The sequence below is a fragment of the Perca fluviatilis genome, chromosome 13 (genome assembly GCF_010015445.1).
Source record: "Perca fluviatilis chromosome 13, GENO_Pfluv_1.0, whole genome shotgun sequence".
NCBI classification, from domain to species: domain Eukaryota; kingdom Metazoa; phylum Chordata; class Actinopteri; order Perciformes; family Percidae; genus Perca; species Perca fluviatilis.
The window spans coordinates 30,522,939-30,549,045 of NC_053124.1; the positions used below are offsets into that span (position 1 = coordinate 30,522,939).

The 26,107-nt window shown below is 42.1% G+C and overlaps 2 protein-coding genes across 3 annotated transcripts; one reads left to right on the plus strand and one right to left on the minus strand.

Annotated features, from left to right (window-relative positions):
* Nucleotides 1–909: 909 nt before the first annotated feature.
* LOC120570796 (pro-opiomelanocortin-like) lies at nucleotides 910–7,124 on the minus strand. The gene is made up of 3 exons (XM_039819349.1): nucleotides 7,022–7,124; nucleotides 4,521–4,641; nucleotides 910–3,111 (listed from the first exon to the last, which is right to left on the minus strand). Exons 2-3 carry the CDS (start codon nucleotides 4,635–4,637, stop codon nucleotides 2,548–2,550), a joined length of 681 nt encoding a protein of 226 aa, XP_039675283.1. The 5' UTR covers nucleotides 4,638–4,641; nucleotides 7,022–7,124; the 3' UTR covers nucleotides 910–2,547.
* Nucleotides 7,125–13,413: 6,289 nt separating this feature from the next.
* On the plus strand, nucleotides 13,414–25,889 carry LOC120570731 (fibrinogen C domain-containing protein 1-like). 2 transcript variants are annotated; one of them, XM_039819221.1, is made up of 7 exons: nucleotides 13,414–13,530; nucleotides 14,408–14,920; nucleotides 18,429–18,657; nucleotides 19,705–19,839; nucleotides 21,949–22,165; nucleotides 24,913–25,108; nucleotides 25,273–25,889. In XM_039819221.1, the coding sequence occupies exons 1-7, from the start codon at nucleotides 13,468–13,470 to the stop codon at nucleotides 25,417–25,419; spliced, it is 1,500 nt and encodes a 499-aa protein (XP_039675155.1). In that variant the 5' UTR covers nucleotides 13,414–13,467; the 3' UTR covers nucleotides 25,420–25,889. The 2 variants fall into 2 exon arrangements, with proteins under 2 accessions (XP_039675155.1, XP_039675154.1); XM_039819220.1 differs by having other exon boundaries at nucleotides 13,420–13,530; nucleotides 13,849–14,920.
* Nucleotides 25,890–26,107: the final 218 nt, after the last annotated feature.

Genomic DNA, 26,107 nt, shown 5'->3' on the forward strand with positions numbered 1-26,107 from the left:
ATATCAACAAATATGCGAGACAAAAGCTGGAGAAAGCAACAAAATAACGCGAAGAATGCAACAAACGTCAAACGTCTGGCTCTTGATGTGGTTCTCATTTTCAATGGTGGCCCTTAGTGAAGTTGAGTTTGACAACCCTGGCTTAACACCTTACAGCATGTGCATGCGAATGTCACCCCCCACCTCTCTCTCCCCCCTTTCCTGTCTGCAGCTGTCCTATAAAATAAAGGCCAAAATAAGCCCCAAAAATATTTTTATACTCCACAAAGACAGAGTTTTTTTTCACACACTTATGACAGACTTAGAACTAAAACAATGGGCACCTTTTGGATGTCCCTCTGTGTAGTGTCCTTACAGATGTAACAGTGCTGCTCTCTTGTGGAATAGTTATAGTAGCACACGTTTCCAGTTTTAGAGTCACTAATGTAGGCTCTTTCCTCCTGCAGAGCAGAAAAAGACTCAGTGATTATAGATAGATAGATAGATAGATAGATAGATAGATAGATAGATAGATAGATAGATAGATAGATAGATAGATAGATAGATAGACTGTACAACTTTTTTAAACTGGCAGCAGCTTCACCAGTAAACTACTGTTTATTTACAGTAAGCATACTGTACAGTTACTGTTCTTTTTTGTATTTTACCGTTTCTTACTGTATTATTTGAATTTACAGTAATATACTGGCTGCAGTGTAATTTCCACCTTTTCCTTTATTTTCCTAAGATGCATTGGTATTAACAGAAAGTCCTGTAACCTTATTATTTTCACCTAGAATGCATTGCCATTTACAGTAGGATGCTGTATAACATTAATACAGTAAGATACTGTGAGATTCTAGCTGTGAATTTACATCAAAGGTTTGCAGGATGGATGGATGGATGGTAAAAAGAACCAACACTCATGTCTTTTGCTTGCAAATAACTTTGTTTTCTTGTCATTTACAGTTATTTACATGAATCAATATGAAAAAAAAAGTTCTTTCATCTTTTCTCTCTCTGTATATCTCTCTATGTCTTTTTCTCTCAGGTTAGGTAGTTCAGACAGGCAGAAGAATGGAGCTTTGTATTGGTCATTAAAAATACTGTTTCCTTCTGACGGTAAACATTTAAAAATTTGTGAGTTTTACAGTAGTTGCCTAAAACTAACCAAACCTCAACCTTAGAGGTGGCAGAGTAAGAAAACACTCATATATGACAACTGTTTCTGGAAGACACTGACAAACAATGCCGCCCTGCTCTAACCCTGTCTCTTAGAAATGACTTTTATACAGTTTATTATAACAGAAAATATGTTGTAAAAGTGACAGAATGGCGCCTGGATTACATTTTATGCCAAAATAATGAGAAAACGTTGCTGATAGTGCATCTGCAAAACTTTCACTGACAATTTTACACTCTAAATTCATAGCAATTAGAGCATGCTCAAACATTTTTTTTTTATTATGTTTATTGGCGCACACAGTCAAAGCCCAAATCTGAAGTGTGCCTTTGTAACTTTACAGTATATTCATAAATAAGCAACAATCAAAGTTAAAGACATGAATTGAAAGTTGCTCTCATTAGTATAAGTGGTGAATCCAAACGTAGGTCCCATAGGCCACACCCACTTTGACCAATCAGTACCCCCACTGTAGGGGTGGCCTCAGGAGTGGCCCTAGATGGTACCCTCCAAATTCCATAAAAATCGGATGAGCCGTTCATGAGATATTAACTTTTTGTACTTGTAGCATAGGTGTTACTTATTGAGTTTAACACTCCACTGCTTAATTGTGATTAGTGCAAAGATGTATATGACATCACCTATTTTTTTCCAATTGAACCCTGTCCACTTCAAACTAGTGAGAAGTAGAAAAGTGTGTTTTCATATAGGGGACCCACCCCCCTTCACTCCTAGTAAGAAGCTGGTTGAGAGGGCCCGTAGGGGTTTAGGGACATGACCGTGAGACTCACTCAACTCAAACTATGATCTTTTCCTATAAACTTGACCATAATACTTTCTTTTGCCTAAACCTAATTTCACTGCTAATATCACTGCTTTAATCATTGCAAACTGGATATCTTTCGGTTTTGGACAGTTAGTTGAACAGAAAAAAAGACCTTAGGCTCAATTAAGGCTCTGGAAAAAAATGGGAAACAATTAAGGCAATAATCTGCCAATTAATCATAATGACAATAATTGATGCATAAAATATAAATGTAATCTCTAGGAGACAGGGTTGCCTGCCGATAGGGGAGTCAGAAAGCGTGGTGTTTGCTGTTTTAAGCCCCCAACGTCGTCTTCCAGGCAGCGCTCCCTGGAAGGCACTAGGATTAGGCAATGGTTAGGGTTAAGGTTAGGGTTAGGTGCCTTGAAGTCGACAGTCGCAGCGCTGCCTTGAAGTCGACGTTGGTGGGCTTAAAATACCATCGAGCTGAAAACGCTCACATGGGTCATACTTTGAAGGCAATGATAAACGACTTTGTATTCAGTTTGGAGGACTTGTTGGCCAATCCGTGTGCTCCTCTTCTGTCTGTCTCCTCCCTCTCTCTCTCTTCTGTCCTCCCTCACTGCTCGCTCTCCTGCTGCCGTCCGTCTTTGTTGATGACGTTTTTGAAGAGCGTGAGCAGCGGCCTCTGGCTGCGCTCGTCCCAGCTCTTCATGAAGCCGCCGTAGCGCTTGCTGGTCGGCGGGCTGCCCCAGCGGAAGTGCTTCATCTTGTACGTGCCGTCTTTCTTCTCGTGGACGTTGCCCGGCAGCTGGTCCTGCTCCTCTTCCGCCACCTCCTGCACCCTCTCCTCCTCTCCCTCCTCCTCTGTCGCTGTCATCTTGCCGGCGAGTTCCCGCCTCATCATCTCTTCGGGGAACAGCTCGGCGGACTCTTCCTCCACGCCGTTGGAGGCGAAGACTTTGACCGGGCGGCGCTTCCGCCCAACGGGCTTCCCCCAGCGGAAGTGCTCCATGGAGTAGGAGCGCTTGGCCTGAGGAGAGGAGAGGAAGGAGGAGGAGGGGGATAAAAGAGAGAGGGGAGGCAGAGACTCGGTGTCTGGAGGAGGAGGCTGGAGGTGGGCATCGCCCGGGATGACAGGCCTCTCGGCGGTGAGGGCGGAGCGACAGAGCTGGATACACTCCTGCAGGGGGAGACAGAAGATGTCAGAGGTGGAAGTAGTTTTCAGGTCCTTTACTTTAGTAAAAGTACTAATACCACACTGTAAAAAATACTCTGTTACAAGAAAAAGTCCTGCATTGAAAATGTTACTTAAGTAAAATGATGTAAGTATCATCAGGAAAATGTACATAAAGTCAGTGGTGTAGTCTAGTGTATTGTAGTGGGTATACTGTACTGTATATAAATATATTGGCCTATATATATGGGCCAGAATCTGCCTTTGGGGGAGAGCGGGGGGGCATATCATAGTGGGAGGTCTGGGTGTCCTCCCCCATGGTTATTTTGAGCATCAAAGACTTCATTTCCTGCATTCGGATACACTTTTTATGCACCAAATTACGTTGGAAATACCTTTTATTAAGCCTTTGCGAAGAAGAAAAACAGAGGTGACAATGCAAAATATATCAAAAATATAATAGAAAGTATGTTGTTGCGTGTCATTTGGCATTTTTAAGTGGGTATATGGAAATCCTGGAGCTTTCTTAGTGGGTATACTGCGTATACCTGCATATAATTTTTTGCTTCCCGATACCGAATCCAATACCTGAACTTGTGTATCGGCCGCAAGCGTACCACTATCCCTGTATGGATGCGATATGATTCCTATCGTTGTTGTCGGCCTGGCTAAAGTTAAACTCTTTGTGAAACATGAACAAAAATAAACAATGACGCCACAGAACTTTCTTTTATTATCCAGTTTTGTCAGGAAAAAGAACAGAAATAAACTACTTTTAGTAGATTTTTGTCTGGGCTGAATTACGTATAGGATGTGTGCATAAACTCCAGTACTTGCCGATACCAGTAGCCTATTTCAGGCATTATCGGAGGCTTTTCCGACACTGATATCTAGGGCTGGATATTGAATTTGATACTTTTTAGGCACCGACTGAATTGCCTCTAAAGGGTTAGGGTTAGGGTTGAGTATCGAAAAGAATAGTTGTCATTCAATACCCAATTTCAATACCTAAGGAGTAAATCCCTATCAGCATCAGTGAGCCAATCAGCATGCAGCATGCTCTACCAAGATCTCATAATGTCTGTGATTGGCTGTCTAACGTTACACGTCGTAGAGACATGCAGGAAATACTCTACGTTACACAGAGACGGGGGCTCATGTAGTAGGAGCTGAAAAATAAATACATTTATAATATAATAATTAAAATTAAAACAATATATTTCAACACTTCGTGTGCGCGCATGTTTGTGTGTAACAGGGGAAGATAGTTCATTGAATGTCCATTTTCATGCAGCTTTACAAACATGAATGATGGGGAGATTTCAGGTAAAGACGTCATCATCTGTGTGTGTGTGTGTGTGTGTGTGTGTGTGTGTGTGTGTGTGTGTGTGTGTGTGTGTGTGTGTGTGTGTTACCAGTATGCTGCTCTCAGAGTTCACCTCCTGACAGCTCGGATGTTCCCAGCACTGGCTGGCAGCTCCTCTGGCCACGCCCACCATCGCCACGGCGACCAATAGCCACGCAGGACACATTCTCCTGCCGGGCCAATCAGAGACAGCGACACATATACAACAGACATTTTTATTACTGCGATCTGTTTGAGGTTGGTCTCTCTAGATTGTGAGGAAGTTGTATTGTTCACCATCGAGCCTATCCATCTGACAACTTTAACAACCAGGGGCGTACACATGAAAATTCCCTCATGAAATTGTTTAATACTCTTTCTATAAAAATAATCAGTTCACAGAAAGACCGTGGTCTTCTTTAGTATTCACTGGCAGGGGACGTGCACAGACATTTTGGGCGGCACGGGGCTCAATAGTTAATAAAGAATGAGTTATTTGAAATTTAAACCAAATGTTAAATATATGAACACAACTCTGACTACCTTACCAATTTATTTCAATTCCCTTACCGTTTGTTCAACAGATTTAATACTCAATTTAATACTCAATAGTACTCAACAAAATAATCAGTTCACACACACAGATGCTTCTTAGTGTTCAACAGGATAATCACAAACAGCAAAGGAAACTCTGCCACAATGTGCATGTTTTCTATGCTACTAGTTTCAAGTATATATTTAGCATAAGTGACTGCATCAAGGAGAGGGACATAGTTTGGTTTATTTTGCCAGTGGAAATACAGGATTTTAATTGTTATGGTGTTATTGGAATAAATAACACTTCCAAAAATCTTGTTGAAAAATCTCAACAGAAATCTTCACACTAAACTAAAAGAAAGGGCATTGCTGCAATTTTGTTAATTTTACAGGAAAACCCATTGCACCAATAAGGAAAAAACATTGTCATTAGATGAGGAGCCTGTGTAAGGCTGGACACTTTTTTCATGTTGTGATCAATTCAGAGATTTTGGTCTAAGCCCAGCAGAAAGAAAGGGCACTTTTTCTCAAGGAAGAAAAGGGCAGGTGCTCAAGCCCCGTTTCATGTCTATGTGTGCACGTTAGGGCTGCAACTGACGATTATTTTCATAGTCGATTCATCTGTTGATTGTTTTCTCGATTATTCTATTAGTTGTTTGGTCTATGAAATAAAAAGATTTCTACTGTAATGTTGACATTTCTTTCTGTTTAAATGGATTCTATAAAATGAGTATTGACTGTTCAGGAACCGGTATCGAAGTCAAGGTATTGGTATCGGTACAGGTAGCGAAAATGTTTGAATGATACCCAGCCCTAGTATTCTGGTTTATAAAATGTTCGAAAAATGGTGAAAAATGTCGACCAATGTTTCCCAAAAGCCCAAGATGACGTCCTCAAAATGTCTCGTTTTGTCCCTAACTCAAAGATATTCACTTTACTGTAACAGAGGAGAGAAGAAACTAGAACATATTCACATTTAAGAAGCTAGAATCAGAGAATTTTTACTTTTGTCTTAAAAAATTACTCAAACCGACTAATCGATTATCAAAATAGTTGGCGATTAATTTAAGAGTTGACAACTAATTGATTAATCGATTCATCTTTGCAGCTCTAGTGCACATGCCTGTTTACAACAATACCCCATAACTGTTATCTATCTAATGTATGTGTGACAGGTTATTGAGATTGTTGCTTGCTCTATTTTGTGTGAAGGGATTTTGCCCAATGAATTTGAGAGTAATATGATTCAATAGCAAATTAATGCAACACACAAAATATATTTTTATCACTGCTGCAGAAATAACATGAGTTCTTTGGCTTTCATTTGCATAGCCAAGCCCCAAAACAATGGTTTTAAAAGTTATGTGCAGAAATGAATCATCCAAAATATTCTACAAATTCTACCATTAGACCTACAACTACAATAATAATCATGAGAATAATGTATCTTTATTTGTAAAGCACTTCTCAAACAAACAAAGGCCCACCGCTTAAACATTTTATAGACTTAATAACGACAAAAAAATGATAGATTTAAGATAATGATAATAGATAGAAGTATATGGAAAAATATACAAAAGTGAATCGAATAGAAAAGATGGCGAACATCTGATACGGTACGTTGGGTTGACAATATTAATATTTTAAACAAGGAAAAACTGTTTTAGGGTCTTCTTTTGTGAAGATGATGTTATTTGCATATATGTTTCTTTTTTATCATTTAAGTTTGACTTATTTAGCAATAAGTATTTACTTCTTTTATTTATTTTATAGTTCACGTATTCACACCTACATTGTCGTGTCTCATCTCAAGGTTTTAATTCTTTGAATGTTTTCATTTTCATCATTCCATCTTTGCTTTCTTGCTTTTTAGTTATTATCTTATATTTGCCTTTTATAAAGCACTTTTTTGTATGAGTACGAAATCAATTAATATTATTTTTAACAAGTAGAACACAGGCAAGACATCTGTAATATAGCCTCATTTAAATAATAATAATATTAATATTAATAATAATAAAACAGATAACTCACCACACTGTCTTGTCTCTTTCTCTCAGCTGTTTTCTTGTTGTTTGGCCGTTGGACAGAGCTTTCTGTTGTTCCTCTCCACTTTTGTTCCTCCAACTGACCCAGACGACTTTATAGCCTGTCAGCCAAGGACAAAAACACACACACACACACACACACACACACACACACACACACACACACACACACACACACACACACAGAGATGATGACGTCTTTACCTGAAATCTCCCCATCATTCTCCATTCATGCTTGTAAACACAAAGCTGCATGAAAATGGACATTCAATGAAATATCATCCCCTGTTACACACATACATGCGCACACACATACATGCGCGCACACACACACACACACACACACACACACACACACACACACACACACACACACACACACACACACACACACAAACTGGCTGTCTGAGGGACAATACAAATGTCTGTAAAATACATTCTCACAAACCCTAGTTTTTACTGCAGGCATGTACATTTTTGTGCAAATTGTTTATAACTCTTTATAAAAACAAGGCCGGCCGGCTGTGAGGCAACGAAAATGTGTTGTTGTTTTTTCTGGCTCATTCTGCCGCTCTTTCCCTCCTGTCTGCCACATTCCCACTTGCACACCAGATCCTTTGCAGACTTGATCTGTCTCTTAATTCCCTCCTGAATTCTTTTAATAAGACCTCTGCACTTCAGTTTATGGGCCAACTTTCACTCAAATTTCAAATCTACTCATTTGTTTATTCATTTATATGATTGTGCGTCTGTGAAGCACTTTGTAACTCTGTGTTTGAAAAGTGCTATATAATTAAAGCTTTACTTAATAACCTTTCCACCTGTCCCAGTCACCTGGGGCACGTTCAATCTCAAACAGTGTGCATCGTTCCACAGTGTGCATCGTTCCACAGAACGGTGGGAAGCGGTGTGACAACAGATATTGGGGTATGTTTTCTCTCGTTTGGTGGGTGTATCAGAGGTGATACCCCATCAGCTGTGTCTATATGTAAACTTGTGATATTGAAAAGGGAGTGCGCTTGCACACATTACAGGCTGTTCAACGACCCCCTGTTTCAGTTCCAATACATATACATATAAGACAGACATTTTTATTACTGCGATCTGTTTGAGTTTGGTCGTTCTAAATTGTGAGGAAGTTGTATTGTTCACCATCGAGCCTGACATCTATCCATCTTACAACCAGGGACGTGCATTGACATTTTGGAGGGCAGGGGCTCAAGTGAAGGGCAAATAATTTATAAATTATTATTAATTTTTAAAAGAATTTAAACGAAACCTTAAATATATTAACACAAATCTGACTACCTTGCCAATTTATTTTAATTCCCTCACAATCATGAAATTGTTTAATACTCTTTCTATAAAAATAATCAGTTCACAGAAAGACCATGGTCTTCTTTAGTATTCACTGGCAGGGAACATGCACAGACATTTTGGGCGGCACAGGGCTCAATGGTTAATAAAGAATGAGTTATTTGAAATTTAAACAAAAGCGTTAAATATATAAAAAAAACAGCGACCGCCATAAAAAAATTTTTTAAAATTTTATACTTAAAAAAAAATGTGGTTTGTTTGGGGGGGCGGGCCGGCCCCCCCCCCTCAATACAACAACCAACCCACATAATATAACTTATACCCACCCCATCCCTACTTTTTCCCTCTCCATTGACCTCATTAGTGCCACAGTATTTATACCAGCCCATCTCCACCTAGCCTCCCATTGCTCCTGGACGTGCCTTGCTTTCCAGCCGTCTGCAAACTGCACAGGAACCCCTAAAACCCTAAATCCTTTACCCTGAAACCTGTACTTGCTTGTCCACTCCCTGTTGCCTGGCACTCACCTCCATGATGGATGGTGAACATAGTGAAATGTGTTCCTGCTAAACATCAATAGTCAAGCCTTATCATTGTGAGCATTTAGCTCAATGTCTTGCAGTGCCATTACATAACATTACATTGAATTTTATCCAAAGCAACTTGAAGGTACACTTTCGGAACAGCAAGAATCATATAGAAGAAGTACATTAGCTTTAAAAGACAAACTACTGCAATTATTATTATTATTATTATTTTTTAGAAACATCAGCTTCTTAACCAAGGTGCAGCCGGAAAATATTTTTAACATAAGGCAGGAGATGAGTAGTCTTTCAGCTGTCCTGATGTCAATGGAGAGCTCGTTCCACCATTTAGGAGCCAGGACAGCAAACATTTTGTTGAACACTAGCAGGACAGTAGACCGAGAACGCAGTTTTAAACACGTTAACGTTGTGAAACGACGTTCAGGCATCAAAACTACTTGGTTAAGTTTAGAAAAAGATCGTGGTTTGGGTTCAAAGCCGACATTACTTGTTGTTATGCACTTGACGCACAGCTCAGATTCTTCCGTTAAAAAAATACCTTGCCATTTACTTTTATGTACAATTGGGACATGAACCCTGGTCTCCTGGGTGAAAGTCCTGTGCTTGTTTGATTTGCGCTCTTATACTTTGTCACCTTACTTACCGTCAAAATTACTACAGCCACTAGAGGGCGCTGCCACTATAAATGTAAATATAAGTCGTAATTGCTGCTTGAACAAACATCTTATGTGGCAGTCTCCTTAGCATGTAGAATAGTTTTATCTTATTAGTCTGTTTTCACCTTGTGACCACAGCAGGTTCATATTAGCTGTCAAACTGGAGACTCAACGACAGAAACAAGACGACAAAAACAAGGGCAAAAAAACGTAGTCAACAGAAAGAAACGCCATGCAACTCTCCATTCATCCATCTTGCTGCAGCCGAGTGTTAAATGTCAGCCAACCTATCTGGCAGATTAACACCAAACCGACATGTCGTCACAGGGGGGAAAGAGGGGATTCAAACCTGTGGGTCAGAGTCTACAGTTACACACAATCACCTGCTGCAGCATCTTTCCATTGACTGAGCCCTCTGTGTGACTAATGATGAAGCTGAAGGGGATTGACATGTTTAACGGGCCGCCGGGGAAATGGCTGATGAGGATGAACTTCATTTTGTAAAGCACTGTGTCCACCCGGGGCCTCTCGTTAAGGGCGCTTTCACACCTATAGTTTGGTGGACTCGGTGCGGTTCAGTGGTGCAGCTGCAGCATTGTTGCATTTTTCATTTGTTTCGGTTAGCGTTCACACTGCACTTTGTCAAACACGCCAAATATTGTAAAAACAAATGTCACGCGGTTGAAACGGTCGCTGGTCTATTGGACAGAATATCCGAGTGGAACTCTCCGACATTTCTGGTCTCAGAAACAACGTCTTGGGTTTTCTGGTTCTGCTTTAGTGTTTCTAATATTTTAAAGGAAGGCGAACAATATGAGCAGCTGACAGACAGCGAGTGAAGGAGAGAGATGATGACGATGTGTTGTCCCACGGACGATCAGCAATGTATGGGCATATTAGGTTATGGATCTGAAAGTTATCATCCCTTAAATCATATATAAGTCTGTGAATTGTGTGAAAAGTTGAAATTGCAGGCTAGTAAATTCACTGTTTTTGATTCACTTCCTGTATTTGGGTCGGATCGCGTTCTCACCTGAAGTGAACCAAACTCCAGTTCACCAGTGACCCCCGTGTTCAAGCGGACCAGAGTTTGGTTGTTTTGGTACTCGCACCAGAGTTCGATGAGCTTTCACACCGCCCCAAACGAACTGGGCTACACGACAAAATGCTCCAGATTCGGTTAAAACAAACCAAACCGCTCATGTGTGAAAGCGACCTTAGACTCTTAGACTTCTGGTACCCTCATTTCAGATTCAACGTCCACCAGAAGCACAATTTTAAAGACCGTTTGTGCACTCTTATACTTTGTCACCTCACTTCTTTGCTTTCTCTGGTGATAATTAGTAGAGCCACAAGAGGTAACGCTGGGTTTCCAGAGCAGTAGCCAATGAGGGGGCAGACTTGCAAACATGCCTCCAATATATTCTCCTGTGTACACACGCATGCTATATTTAAAATCCCATGCAAATTAAAAGATTGCGATCTTCCTACAGCCTACTTTATGATACGTCGTGTGACTATAGGGATGTTAACCGCTAGCTTGGCGGAAGGTTTCCCAGGCAGTTGGTATACCTGTTGAATTTTTTATATATATTTTTATATATATTTAGGTGGTTGCTACCAGTACATCACGTTATTTGAACTAAACTAAACACAACTTTTAAAGCAGCAAAGAGAAACATATATAAACACCAACAACATATTGTTAGCAAAACGTGTACATCGTTGGCATCATGTTGTGGTGACACAATTTCGCTTGGAGTCCGCTGCACATCACAGATACAGCGGAGTCGCAGTTTAAAAAAATTTAAAACAAATGAGGACAGGCTGATCCACCAGGAGCCTTTTGTTACTTCTGTATTAAAACTAAAAAACATTTCTTGTGTCTTTGTTTCCAGGTACATTATTCTGTCAATATACCAGGACCAACTGACACAAGTATTCATATTTCCCTTGTTCTCAAAATGTGAAGAGATGTGAAAACAGCTAAAGAACTTAGTTGCAGGACATTCATTTTTGTTTCAAATTATAAGGTTGTTCTTGAGGAAGAACTCAAGTAATGTCGGTTATTGGTCTCAAGCCTGTTTCATACTCTCGACAAAGACTTGACTGCGTCTGTTTTTTTCTGTTTTTCTAATGGAACAAACAGAGCAGCTTGTGGAGGCAGGCAGGTAAATATAAACCCATTAGAGCACTCACACAGCCTTGAGCCTCCATTCAGCCCATTACAGACACACTCTTCCTCTTGTATGTTCGGGAAGAATACAAAGAGGTTATGGCCCAATGACACAAGAGTCAGACGAGCCAAACATTATTGTCACCGTAGAACTGGAGGCACTTTATTCCCCAACTCCTGCAATTAAATTCACAGTCTCTGTTTTTTTTGTCTACACTGAACAAAAATAATGTTTTATATTAAGTTTAATTACCTGGAATAAATACTCACAGATTCACAGTTTCCCTTTACGATCAGGCCAAGTGTTCCACATATGTAAATTCAAAGAACGCTTTGATTTAATGACTTTATTTGCGCCAACTTTTTGACAAACTTTACATTTCAACAATTTCATAAGTATGTGGTTTGTTCTGTTCAACATTTTCACAATATAGGGTGTAATAAACATGGCAGAGGATTAGTATTGATGCTAATCCTACAACAAGTTACAAGTTACTGTTAAGGCCCGATTAGTCCATATTCATATCGTTCCACCGTCGGGATTGTTCTGGTGCCGCCTGAAATTCTGCCGGATGTCCCTCTTCTTAGGCCGGATGTCCGTCGCCTTTCCGCTTTCTTTGTGTTGGCATTTTAAACTCCGGTAGATTCATGAGGACTACGGTTAACTGCTCCTCAGATCTCTGCAGGGTAAATCCAGACAGCTAGCTAGACTATCTGTCCAATCTGAGATTTCTGTTGCACGACTAAAACAACGTACACATGTTCCACCAAAACAAGTTCCTTCCCGAGGCTATCTTGCAGAGGCACCGTCATTGTATCAGGGGCTTAGCGCCGCCCAAGATGATTGTGTTTGGTTTCAAAGAAATGCCAATAAACCAGAGCACGTTTTTCTCCCATCACAGAATGTTGTGTGGACTAGCCAGACCCTCCTCCACAGCTGTGAGACTAAGGGCCGATTAAACCGAGAAGAGTCATTAGTAATGCATTGCCAGCAAAACCATTGACTTTTTTTTTTTTTTTTTTTTTTCTTATGAAATTTTTTTTTTTTTTTTATATGCGCTTCTTAGTCCATTGCACGTTCAAGTAAACGTTCAAGAAGCGGGCTTTACCACTTCCTTTCTGTTTTGATGCAGGTAGCATCTAGCTTCCTGTCTGTTAGCATGTTAACAACACTGATAATAAGTCACAGTAAAAACTATAAAATAACACCATATGATGCTGGAGTTGGACTACATTATTATAACATTTTATTGGGCTTAACTGACTCTAACTGACCGTAAATTGCATCTGTTAACACTTTGATTAGCCTGTATATTGCTTATGCTAATTGCTAACTCTTACATTATCTTGTGAACCGCTAATTTTACTGCTATCTCTGCTTAAATCCATTGTTGTATCCCGGAATCCACAGGTCTACCACAGTTTTGACATACATATTTTATATTATTAAACCTGATTTACTATTTGATCATGAAATCAACAGATTAGTGCTTCAGGTGGTGATTACCTTCAGACACATTGTTAAAATCATATCGTTATTCATTCTGTCTCTTTCATCTGCCGTGTTATTTCAGTTACTGTAACTTGGACACATTATTGTAATCCCAATATATGTAATCTATTACGTTCCAGGCCAAAGGCTGCCAATCCCATTAGAGGATTATCAGGATAAGATGTCATAACCGGTGCTGAACACACACACACACACTCACATACACACAAACAAACATGCTCCTGGATGTCCCGATGCTTTTCCATTGAGGCGATTAAGCGCTGTGATGATGGAACATCCGGGCGACAGGTAGGAATGTATGATTCAAATATACCCTGTGTGTTTCAACTTGAATTTAAAATTATGTTAAGCAAAGGATCGTTTTTAATGTCTTAGCTCATTGGTTTCATTGCCAGTGCTAGACACTTAATCACCTTTTTAGTTTTGTTGCATTGCCATCGTGTGGTGATACATTGGAAAGCAGGGACTGTTGAAGGCGCATTAAAAGATAAGGAACAAAAGACGTAAACATTGTGAAAACAATATTGCCAGAGAAGATGTTTATATGGAATTTTTCTGAAAAGTGGACAAAAGTTTGTGTAAACATCATCTGGACTTTGTTTTCAGCTTTGTTTCCAACCAAATGGTAGATCCAACCAGAAGGTCTGAAACTTTCCTGGCTGGGACCTTGGCAAGGATGGGCTGGTTGTAAAAGTCCAGCAAGTTTATTTTTTTCAGAACTTCAGAAGTTTTCTAGGTTAAACGTTCACAAGAACTTCAGTGATCTCTTCCACTTTCAATCCAATAAATGGTCACCAGCCCTCCTGCCCTTGGACCAGGGTGATCAACTTTACAGAAACCTGGCCGGGATGTTGCAGAGTTTGAGAACAGTCCAGTCGGTCCATGAACTTTATCCCGACTTTGTTTTTGGCAGTTCTTTCCAAACCTGAATCAAAGCCTACAACTCAAGTCTAACTTTGGGCGGAGTCTGGACCTCATCTTTCTGCTATGACGTGTGACCCTGATGTTGATCCGCTAATTGAAAGTGAGCCTAATGGCGACTTCACTTGAAGTTGCCATGGACAAAAGTCAACAATAACCAGGGAGGGTGAGTTACTGAATGTTCATGATGAAGTGGCGATTCATTTTACTAACTTTTGTCTTTCTGACTCGCCGGTTACACCAGCCTGTCACCGGTGACTTTGCGCCCTCTGATGAACGTCCAGACGTTGGACACGATGAGGATGTACACCCCAACACCCTCACAGAAACAAACGGAGATGTACTGGACATGAACATCCAAACAAGCAGGGATGTACCGAACACAAACTTTGAAACAAACTGGGATATAAACAAGGACAACTTTGAGGACGCAGACTGGCATCCTCCTTCCTCCCTCCTGGAAACACACTCCGACCTGTCCCCAGAGATTGGTCCTTTGTCAGCGCAGTGCGGTGAGTACAGCAGCCATCTGACGTCAAGCGGCCATTGCCGACTGATGGCAACGCTCCCTCCGGTGCCAGTGGGAACCTCGCAGAAACGCTGCCCGGATATGTTCCGCTGCACAGACGACATCTCAAATTGGCTCCACGAGAACCAGAACAGAAAAGAGCAGCTGGACGACTTGACGGAAACAATGTCAGAGCTGCAGGAAGAGCTGAGGAACCACGGCCATCGAATCGCAACCCTGGAGGAGCAGGTACAACTGTTGGTGGTAGTTTTCTATAGAGAGGAGAAGTCCTCTTCATGTGGACCACATTGGGACCTTTTTTTCGGAAAGAATATGTAAAGTAGTGAAGAGGGAGAGACAAATAATGATTTGATCCCCGCTTGATTTGAGCCATGAATTACAAATATGATGTTCGTCAATTTAAAAGGTAATTTTGCAAGTCACAAAAAGTATAAGCCTGTGAAAATACGTAATTAAAAAGACTACTCGGCCCAAAGGCGCACAAGATATGTCTCGATGAAGCTACGATGCCTGTGTGTTTTGTACTGGGATGTTACGTTACTATACAAGCAATGGACGGTAAAAGGTACAAGCCCTCCTTCATTCCCACAGCCATTTCACTTGTAAACTCGGCCCGGGGGAGGAGGTAGTAACCCCTCTATTCACTTGGCAAAGTGTGTAGTTTAGTTGATATGATGTGGTTTGTGTGGACGGTGACAATGGTGGTGGTGGTGATGATGATGATGATGATGATGTCTATGCTGCTGATGGGGCCAATTTGTGTTACGATGGAAGAGATGTTGATCATGTATTCAAACTTCACTTTGCACTTTATGGTGCTTACCCACTGCTAGTTCCAGCTCTGCTCGGCTTCGACTCGGCCGTGGTGCCCCGTCCTCCATTTTCCATCGCAGATTTAGTACCGCCTCATGCGTGAGTCGAGCGAGGCTGGTCGTCATAGTGACACGGCAGGAAACTGCAGTGACCTGACGCGACACACACACAGAACATCAAAGGTGTGTTGTTTTTGATTCTCGGCATGTGGCTGTTTGCCAGAAGACAAATTTTGTTTCAAAAGAAGCTGGAGGCAGCAAAAAATCTAAAACACAGCTGGCTCAACTATTAAAAATGGCGGGTTTGTTCAGAACACCCCCGTCTGTCGCTAGCAATGATGACGCAGTGATTAGTGACGATTCTCTCCGACCAATCAGTAGTCTGCAGGTTTTCACGTCACCTTTTGGTATCACCTCAGCTCGCTTGGGACGTTGACGGAGGTGATACTAAAAAAAAGTACCTGTCAGTTAGTTCCAGGGACTTTTTTTCATAAAGGAAAAACAAAAAAGGCGAGTAGAGTTGAGGCGAGTCGAGCAGGTACCATGTAATGGAAAAACGCCAAATACTGTGGGTATTTGTGGCTGTGTCCTCATTCTGCCACTTTTTTTTAGATGTTATTGATGCTGTGCTTTGTACACTTGGAAATGTCAAAGTCAGTCACCAGTAACAATTGTTGATCTTCTAGCCCACTGGTACAGCCCCCATCTCCTTCTGAATTGTATGACTATGTTGTTTTTCATGTATTGTACCTTGCTGCAAAACCAACTGCCCTCTGGAGACAAAAATAAAGTTGAAAGAAAGAAGTTGAAAGAAGTCCTTTCGCTTCCTGGTTTTTAGAAGATGCTGGATGAAAAACAGGTAAAATAACGTTACGTGTGTTGTGGAACTTTCTTCGGTAACGCTTCAGTTTACAGCCCACCCGCAACGTGCAGTGGAATTACTCCGGAGACAAACATCATATGTGTAATTCATGGCTCAACATAAACAGAAATCATTATTTGTCTCTCCCCGTTCACTACTGTACATATTGTTTGTCTAAAATAAGGTCCCATGGGGTCCACCGGAAGGGGAATAGTTTCACGCTTACTGTGATTTCAGACAATTTTAGCGGTGGTGCAGTGGCACACAAATATATCCTGTATAAAAGAAGTGGATGTAGCAAAAGTTATGCCACCCTTTTCTTTGTGGACTACATTTTGAAGCCTTTAGTTTGCCATCTTAGTTTTTCAGACATAAGTGACCTTTTTTCTTATTCTTATAGAATTCGAAACAAACATTTATTTTTAGAAGATATTCATGTTTCCTAAGAGATGAATACGAATGACTTTGATGATCCTCTGACTTTTAATCTCAACAGCAGGTCAAATTACCAGTTGGCCTCAGTTGTACTTTGATATTTGGGCTAACATAGCAGGTTCACAAGCTAACTGTTAGCATTTTAGCGCATGCAGGAGACAGAGGAAACAGCTAACATAATAAAAACATACTAACTTAAATGTTGAAACTGAATGATACAATACAGGCAATGCTAAAAAAAAAAAAAAGAAAACTCTATTAAAAGCAATTTGTATTTTATAGAAGAAAAGATTATCCGGGCAGGTATAAAACACAACACCCTCCTCTGTTTCTCTCTATTTATCTCTGTCTTTATCTCTCTGTTTATTATCTCTCTGTCTTCACATACTAAGTCTTCATTAACCCGAAAAGCTAACAGGATTAGTTGCTGGCCTCTTGCCCGGGGCCCTGCAATCCTTCTGCGTCTGCCTGACCCATAGAGCATTTCTTCTGGGCTGGAGCGTCTCTGGGCCACCCGTGGTCAAAATCGAGTTAAAGCATAACTCTCACCAAAATGCATCCTAGGGTATTTTTGTGAATGTACGTGAGCCAAAGTTTAGTTTAAAAGCATATTTAGGACCGAATCGCCACTTTTAAGATTCACCGTATTCTCGTTTTTGGGTCAAATGGCCTTTTGAATGGGAGTGCTAGGGGCACTTTTATGCTAGTCTTAAAATAGCTATTTTCGAAATACTAAGAAGGCTCGACACAACATGAAACTATGCTCGAAGTATCACCAGGGGCTCTACACATGAAGGAAAGCATTGACAACATTCGGGCGCGCACACACACACACACACACACCCTCCCTCCCTTCCTGAGAGTCCCTGTTAATTTGCCTACTCCTTACCACATCGTCATCTACTCTCTCTTCCATCTTTTCCTCACTCGCTCCCACTCACTCTGCACCTCCCTTGCGCTTTGGTGGTCGTTTGTCCATTTTAACGTGGTTGCTTAACTTCCAGCAAAACTATTAGAGCTCGTGTCTCAGGGTCGGGAGGCGTGGCCATAGTGGGATTCGTAAATTTGCGGCCCGGAGTGGGGAAGGGGGTTCCTGGATTGGGTCAGGCCAGTGCCAATAAAGAAAATTAACCAATGGGCCGCTGTGAGTTCTTTATGGGCCGGTGCGGCCAAAAAAACGAACAAAAAAAAGGCCAATTTATCGGCGATTCGGCCCAAAAGTGCGTCGGCCCACCAGGAAAATGCCCGGTATGCCAGATGGCCAGTCCAGCCCTGGTGAATCTTAAAAGTGGCGATTCGGTCCTAAATATGCTTTTAAACTAAAGCTTGACTCACGTACATTCACAAAAATACCCTAGGATACATTTTGGCGAGAGTTACGCTTTAAGACTGCAGTCTGACTTTGTGACATTTGTTTTTTGCTGATGAAAGTAGACCATGCTTTCCCTTTTGATTGAGCTACTGATTTCACATATTAAACCATAGATTAGTTTTAAAAGATAAAAAAATAAACTTTGTTAGTACCACAGATTCTGCATTTACAGCCAGCATTGTTAACAAAGACAAACCTCACTAAACCACCTGTCTTCTCTCTTCTTTCTTTTAATTTTTTTTTTTAATCTCTCAGGGTGTAGAAAGTGTTGGTTTAAACTTGACCTTTGACCAGCGGTTGAGGTGTCTGGAGTTGCAGCACGCCGAGGTCGACACGCTTTTCCACGTGCATGCGACGCTGCTGTACGAGCTGCAGGCGCAGCTGCGCAACCTGTCAGCAGCCGTGCAGCGCATGAGCCGCAAAACAGGCTGCAAGATCAACGACGTCAGAACTCCACCGCTGCTCGGCATGCGAGACACACCAGGTACACACGTATGCAACCAACGCAGTGGTGAGTTGCGTGAATTTCATGTTGCACGATGTTCACGATGTTCAACCTTACCGCCACGTGGAACATGTGGACACACATCAAAATTACACCCAGCAGCAGTTCTTCCCCCAGCGCATACCACAGTTATTTTATTTGACTTTACAAAGCTGCAATACCAAAACTCAGCCAATGTTTTATTAACAGTTTTAAAATGCCACCGGTCACATATTGGTTTTGCATGTCACTAACTATCCACCCACTGTTTGTATTGTGTTTGTATTTGTGTTATTTTTTTTTTATCTCACGATGTTCCTGTAGAATAGACAGAATACTGTGTACCCTGATGCTTTGTTCACACAAAACGCAAAGCGAATTTTCCTCTCGCGAGTTTGACCGCGGGATCATTCATGTTTATTTGTGTCACTTGCGCGAGATGCGGCGGAGAGGGGTAGGGGCATCACGTAGATACCCAACGTTTCTTTGCGCCATTTTTTTTCCCCGTCATCAACGATGGCCTTAATAACCACTATTGTTGCTTTGTACCTGTTGTGGAAGTCCCAGATAAGGCTGCCAACAGGCTCATATGGGGTCAGCATTTAGATTCAAATTATTGCAAGTGAGTCCGTTTGCAGGCCGCAAGACCCTTCAAGTTCCGCCCCCATGTCACTAACATTTATATAGCAATCGGAATCAGAATCCGCTTTATTGGCCATGTTTGCATAAACAAACAAGGAATTTGACTCCGGTTAATCTTTGCTCTCAAAGTACAACACTCACTTTGCATATAAAAAACAGAAAGGACAGTAAGAAATATATTTAAAAAAAAAAATACTGTTAAGTATACAGTAGAATTTACAATTTTACAAGAAATATACAGTACAATAACAATTGAAGTGAGGGAAGTAACAAAACAAAGTGTTTACACGCAGGGACATTCACATTATCACCTTTGCAGTTTAAAGAAAGTTTAGTTTATGTGTAGTTTGTGTTTGATTATGCTGTGTTTCTCTCTCTCTCTCCCTCTCTCTCTCTCTCCATTAGAGAGACAGCACCTGTCTTTCTGTTCATCCGACTGTGCGTCTCTGTATCACAATGGTGTTCGTCATTCTGGGGTTTACAACATCATCCTGTCGCCAGGCACCGTCCTGCCAGTCTACTGCGACATGGAGACGGAGGGTGAGACACACACACACATTATCTGTTCACACGCATATATGCAGCGTGTGCAATAGAGCTCAACAGTGACCGCCCACTTTTTTAAACGGCTCTGGTTCCAGAAGTGATTTCCCCCCATTCAATATCTTCATTGATGTTTCAGAAAATGCTTTTGTAAAGAATTTAAATCCTGAAACCAGGCCAACCAGCTGTGAGATTAATTGTTACCCTAAAACATTTGATTTAGCGCAAAAGAACATTTTAAAAACGGCAAAAAAAGGCAAAGGTACGAGTCTGTGTACATAAACTGTCATAGACTTCACTGGAAGATGCTCGCTCTAGCCGCTCCACTAATCAGAGATGTCGCGGTTACACTAAGGATTGTGGGTAGTGTAGTATTGCTCCATCACATTGCGAATAAAACACGTTTTATTAAAACAAGGTTGATTTCAAAAGGACTTCTGGCTTTTACAGGAGCAGAAACCCTCATTTCACAACCTCGTAGCTCGTGGTCAGTCTACTTTTTAGGGCTACAGCTGTCTGTGTCAGTGTACAACATCGCTCATAAAATCTACTAAACATGTGCATACACCAGGCCCCCAGGAAGCGAAATTATGAATCCCACTATGGCCACGGCAAGACCCGCCCTACGAAGCAGCTCGATTGGTTGGGGTTAGGCATTTGACCTCGAGTGGTTAAGGTTAGGATAGCCGATTGGTCAGGGGATAGGACCTGAACAAATGGGGTTACGTTACCTTGTGTAAGCATGGACGTCTGGCCAATAAATGCTATTGAAGGGCGGGTCTTGGTGTGGCCATAGTGGGATTCGTAATATCCCCCGCAGGAAGAGGCTCACCCTGGCAGCCATTTTCTTCCAGTACCCACTCACGGTATTGCAACAGAAAATCTCCATGCGGAGGATTTTCCCGGTAGGCAACCACCCAGAACCGCAAACGCGGTCGGTTATAGGGGTGATCCCAAATAGTCGAATATTCGATGCTTCGATGGAAAGAGCCTGATTCGACTGCCAGTCTCACAGTAAAATCTTCACCGTAAAGTCCAGTTCAGACCAAAGACATTTCAGGCCGTTATTTGCAGAGGTGTATAGTCCAGGTGCCAGAAAGAAAAAATCCTGCCATGTTTTTGGATCTGCCTCTACATCTAGAACAGGTGTTTTCACTAACGAGCTCATCTACCTGGTAGAGGAGCTGGTTTAGTGATGGTTGGGACAGCTGCTGGACAGGATTTCTACTTTCTGGGACCTGGACTATACACCTCTGGTTATTTGTATAGGACAGCTGAAGACACGAAAGGGGAGAGAGGGGGAGGAACGACATGGAGCAAAGGGCCGCAGGTCGGAGCCGAACCCGCGGCCGCTGCGCCGACGAGTAAACCCCTATACGTGGCGCCTGCTCCACCACGTCAGCCACCCAGGCGCCCCAGACCAACGATTCTTGACGAGAGTAAACTTGCAACGCACCGGTCTGCAACGTTCTGAAACCTGCCAGTTTACACCAATGAGACGAGACGAGATGGTGAATCCTCTTCATAGCAACGACTCTTTGTACTTCCGTCCTAACTTCCGGCTTTGTTTTTGTAGCTGGATATCATTTGTTGCATCTAATGTATATATATGAATGTGGATAACGTTAGTGATAGTGAGATGCTTCTACAGCTGCATTTCTATAGCCTGGTCCTACCAGACTCTGGTCCATTTCATTTGTAGAGAGAGTCTGGCCAATCTCCATTGACAAGTGTTAACTTCTTTGAAGGCAGGTACTCTGTTGAAGTTTAAAACTATTGGATCTGCCCAGAGCCACTCTGGATCCTGCCGTAACCAATCGCTAACGTTTGGTCGTGATGTCAGCTTAGAATCGCTAGCATTCGCCTTAGCCAACTCCTTCAACGCTAACGGAGCGATCTGGAAAATCAAACTGTTCCTGAACCTCGTGGGGAGGAGGGCCACAACATCATGACCACTGACAAAACTCTAAACTGGAAGTAGCTGGCCATGGTGTAGGGCCTACTACAGTGTTTCTTTATATAGGCGTACCTACAAATTTGGTTGTCCACCAAAAGTGTGTATTTAGACATAATCTATGTCTTTGTGTGTACGTGTGTGTGCTGCAGGCGGGGGCTGGACGGTGTTTCAGCGGCGGCGGGACGGCTTGGTGAGTTTTAACCGCGGCTGGTCGGAGTATCGCGACGGCTTTGGCGAGCCACGGGGGGAACACTGGCTGGGCAACCAACAGCTCCACCTGCTGTCCAACCAGGGCCACTACAGCCTCCGCATTGAGCTGCAGGACTGGAGCCACGTCCAAAGACACGCCCTGTACCACAGCTTCAGGTAGAGAGACCAAGGGGGTAAGCGAGCATCCGGAAAGCGTACCTCCTGTGGGGAATTTCTCAGGCTAACAAGCCATCACCTTAAGCTAGCATTCCATTGACTCCCATTCATTTTGGCTTCACTTTGACAGTGAATAACTTTACATCTGAAGCCTTTAAAGACTCTATTTGTCCATTATTTATTTCAAAAGAAACACAACAATGTACAGTGCCTTGCGAAAGTATTCGGCCCCCTTGAACGTTTCGACCTTTTGCCACATTTCAGGCCTCAAACATAAAGATATAAAACTGTTATTTTTTGTGAAGAATCAACAACAAGTGGGTCCCAATTATGAAGTGGAACGAAATTCATTGGCTATTTCAAACTTTTTTAACAAATAAAAAACTGAAAAAGTGGGCGTGCAAAATTATTCAGCCCTTTACTTTCAGTGCAGCAAACTCTCTCCAGAAGTTCAGTGAGGATCTCTGAATGATCCAATGTTGACCTAAATGACTAATGATGATAAATAGAATCCAGCTGTGTGTAATCAAGTCTCCGTATAAATGCACCTGCTCTGTGATAGTCTCAGAGGTCCGTGTAAAGCGCAGAGAGCATCATGAAGAACAAGGAACACACCAGGCAGGTCCGAGATACTGTTTGGAGAAGTTTAAAGCCGGATTTGGATACAAAAAGATTTCCCAAGCTTTAAACATCCCAAGGAGCACTGTGCAGCGATAATATTGAAATGGAAGGAGTATCAGACCACAAATATCTACGAAGAACCGGCCGTCCCTCTAAACTTTCAGCTCATACAATGAGAAGACTGATCAGAGATGCAGCCAAGAGGGCCCATGATCACTCTGGATGAACTGCAGAGATCTACAGCTGAGGTGGGAGACTCTGTCCATAGGACAACAATCAGTCGTATACTGCACAAATCTGGCCTTTATGGAAGAGTGGCAAGAAGAAAGCCATTTCTTAAAGATATCCATAAAAAGTGTCGTTTAAAGTTTGCCAAAAGCCACCTGGGAGACACACCAAACATGTGGAAGAAGGTGCTGTGGTCAGATGAAACCAAAATCGAACTTTTTGGCAACAATGCAAAACATTATGTTTGGCGTAAAAGCAACACAGCTCATCACCCTGAACACACCATCCCCACTGTCAAACATGGTGGTGGCAGCATCATGGTTTGGGCCTGCTTTTCTTCAGCAGGGACAGGGAAGATGGTTAAAATTGATGGGAAGATGGATGGAGCCAAATACAGGACCATTCTGGAAGAAAACCTGATGGAGTCTGCAAAAGACCTGAGACTGGGACGGAGATTTGTCTTCCAACAAGACAATGATCCAAAACATAAAGCAAAATCTACAATGGAATGGTTCACAAATAAACATATCCAGGTGTTAGAATGGCCAAGTCAAAGTCCAGACCTGAATCCAATCGAGAATCTGTGGAAAGAACTGAAAACTGCTGTTCACAAACGCTCTCCATCCAACCTCACTGAGCTCGAGCTGTTTTGCAAGGAGGAATGGGCAAAAATGTCAGTCTCTCGAGGTGCAAAACTGATAAAGACATACCCCAAGCGACTTACAGCTGTAATCGCAGCAAAGGTGGCGCTACAAAGTATTAACTTAAGGGGGCTGAATAATTTTGCACGCCCAATATTTCAGTTTTTTATTTGTTTAAAAGGTTTGAAATATCCAATAAATTTCGTTCCACTTCATGATTGTGTCCCACTTGTTGTTGATTCTTCACAAAAAATTACAGTTTTATATCTTTATGTTTGAGGCCTGAAATGTGGCAAAAGGTCGAAACGTTCAAGGGGGCCGAATACTTTCGCAAGGCACTGTATAAAAGGCTCCATTACCTCGTATCTCACGTTATGGCCCCGTAGCAGCCGTTTTTATAAAAATAAGCTAACAATTGTCATGACCACGCGACTTTCTGTCGCACAATAGAGAAATTACCGTACAGTCAGGAGAAGCTCGCAATCGGGGGGACGTGGAGGCATAAAGTCAAGGGAGAAGCCCATAGAGAGTCCATGAAAGCATCGGAACAAAATATTTCAGCAACGTTTTGCTCCTGCTCCTACACTCATGGACAGCTCCTACTCACGCTCTCCATCTCTGCAAGATTGGGAATGATTGGGAATGATTGGGAATGATTGAGATTTCTCTTGGCGCAGCTACCAGAAGACTTACAACTTTCAGACAGGTTGCTCACGTCACATTTACGTCGTCAAGCTCAGTTGGAGGCTGCGCAGTAACGCTCAGCCATAACCGGAAAAGTGCTTCTAATTGACTTCACTGGTCTCTGTCGAAGTCTACACTTTCATTTCTTTCACTGTCTATGAGAGAGACAAACTGTGGAAGAAAGGAAAGATAATGTTGGTACCAGTGCGGAACTGTTGCTTTCAAACCGGAGTTTGGTCCATTTTAGTCTCGCTTTGCTATACCTTCCTCCACATGCTGTGGAGGAGGGTCTGGCTAGTCCACATAGTATTCTAGAATGGGGGGAAAAAAAAAACAATCACAATCGTCATGGGCGGCGCTGAGCAGCTGCAAATGGGGGGGAAGAAACTTGTTTTGGTGGAACGTGTACGTTCAAAAGTTGTTTTAGTCGTTTCTCTTATCTGTGAAATAAGCATGTGACCTGTTTCAACTCCACCCCTCCAAAAATCGGAATCGAGAATCGATAATGTCCAAACAATGCCCAACCCTACTAATAACACTACGGGATTCTGGTTTCTTCTCCTCCTCGTGCAGGATAGAGAATGAGGAGAACCATTACCGCCTCCATGTGTCTGGTTTCAGCGGAACGGTGGAGGATTCGTTCGGTTGGTACCACGACCAGCAGGGCTTCAGCACGCCAGACACGGGCAACATCTGTGCCGAGATCAGCCACGCCGGCTGGTGGTTCCACCAGTGTTTCTACGCCAACCTCAACGGCGTCTACTACAGGGTAGGACTGTGTGTAAAAATAATAATACCTCATTTGCATATTTAAACATGGAATTTCTGAAAACTTGTAATACAAAAGATGATTGTCTTCATGCCAGTAGTCAACTGCGGAAGTTTAATGGTGATCTCTAAATGTGTTACTGTTGAAATTATGTTTTCGACCAGGGTGGGCGCTACTCTCTGAAAGCTCAGAACTTGCTCGGGCCGGACGGCATCGTCTGGTTCTCCTGGAAGGACTCAGACTTCTACTCTCTGAAGGCGGTCACAATGATGATACGACCACGCAACTTCAGGCCACGCTTGTCGCCATAGAGACGTACCAGTCTGAAGCCCGACTAGCAGCTTCTTAGGACTGCTAGCTGCCTCGAGGGGCCGCCAGAAATGCTCACAAAAGCGCCAAATATATATTAATCCGCTGCTGAAAATAGTCTCCAACAAATGCACTTTTCTGCATGTTTGAGTAACTTTTGCTAAAAACAAGTTATCATCTGTTTTAAGAAATCTCTGAGCCATAAAGGACAATTCTGGTACAAAATGACCCTAGGGGTTAATAACAAGTGTACCGAGTCGACTGTTCTCTGGGATATGTTTTCATGCTAATCGAATGTGACCAGTTTTAGCACAAACCGCTAATTAGCTTATAAAGCTAGTCGTCGAGGCACGGGTAAACCAACAGGACCAGTCGAATGACAAACTCCGTGCAACCAGTAACCAGTAACATGGCTCAAGCATGGCGTTCGTCGTTCGACTGGTCATGCCAAGATGGCGCCTGCATGTATACGTTAAGGGTTCTGTCTTTCTAAACTATCTTTTTAATAAACTGTCTGTACACTTACAAAGTTCTCAATGCTTCGGTTTACATGTAGGGACCCTCATTATGCTACCGTGGAAGTGTGGTGCTATTTTGAGCCTTGTTAGTGGTGTAGAAATAGCAATTTCTTTTTACTTTTGCGTGGCCCCGACGACTAGCTTTATAAGCTAATTAGCGGTTTGCTTTTTT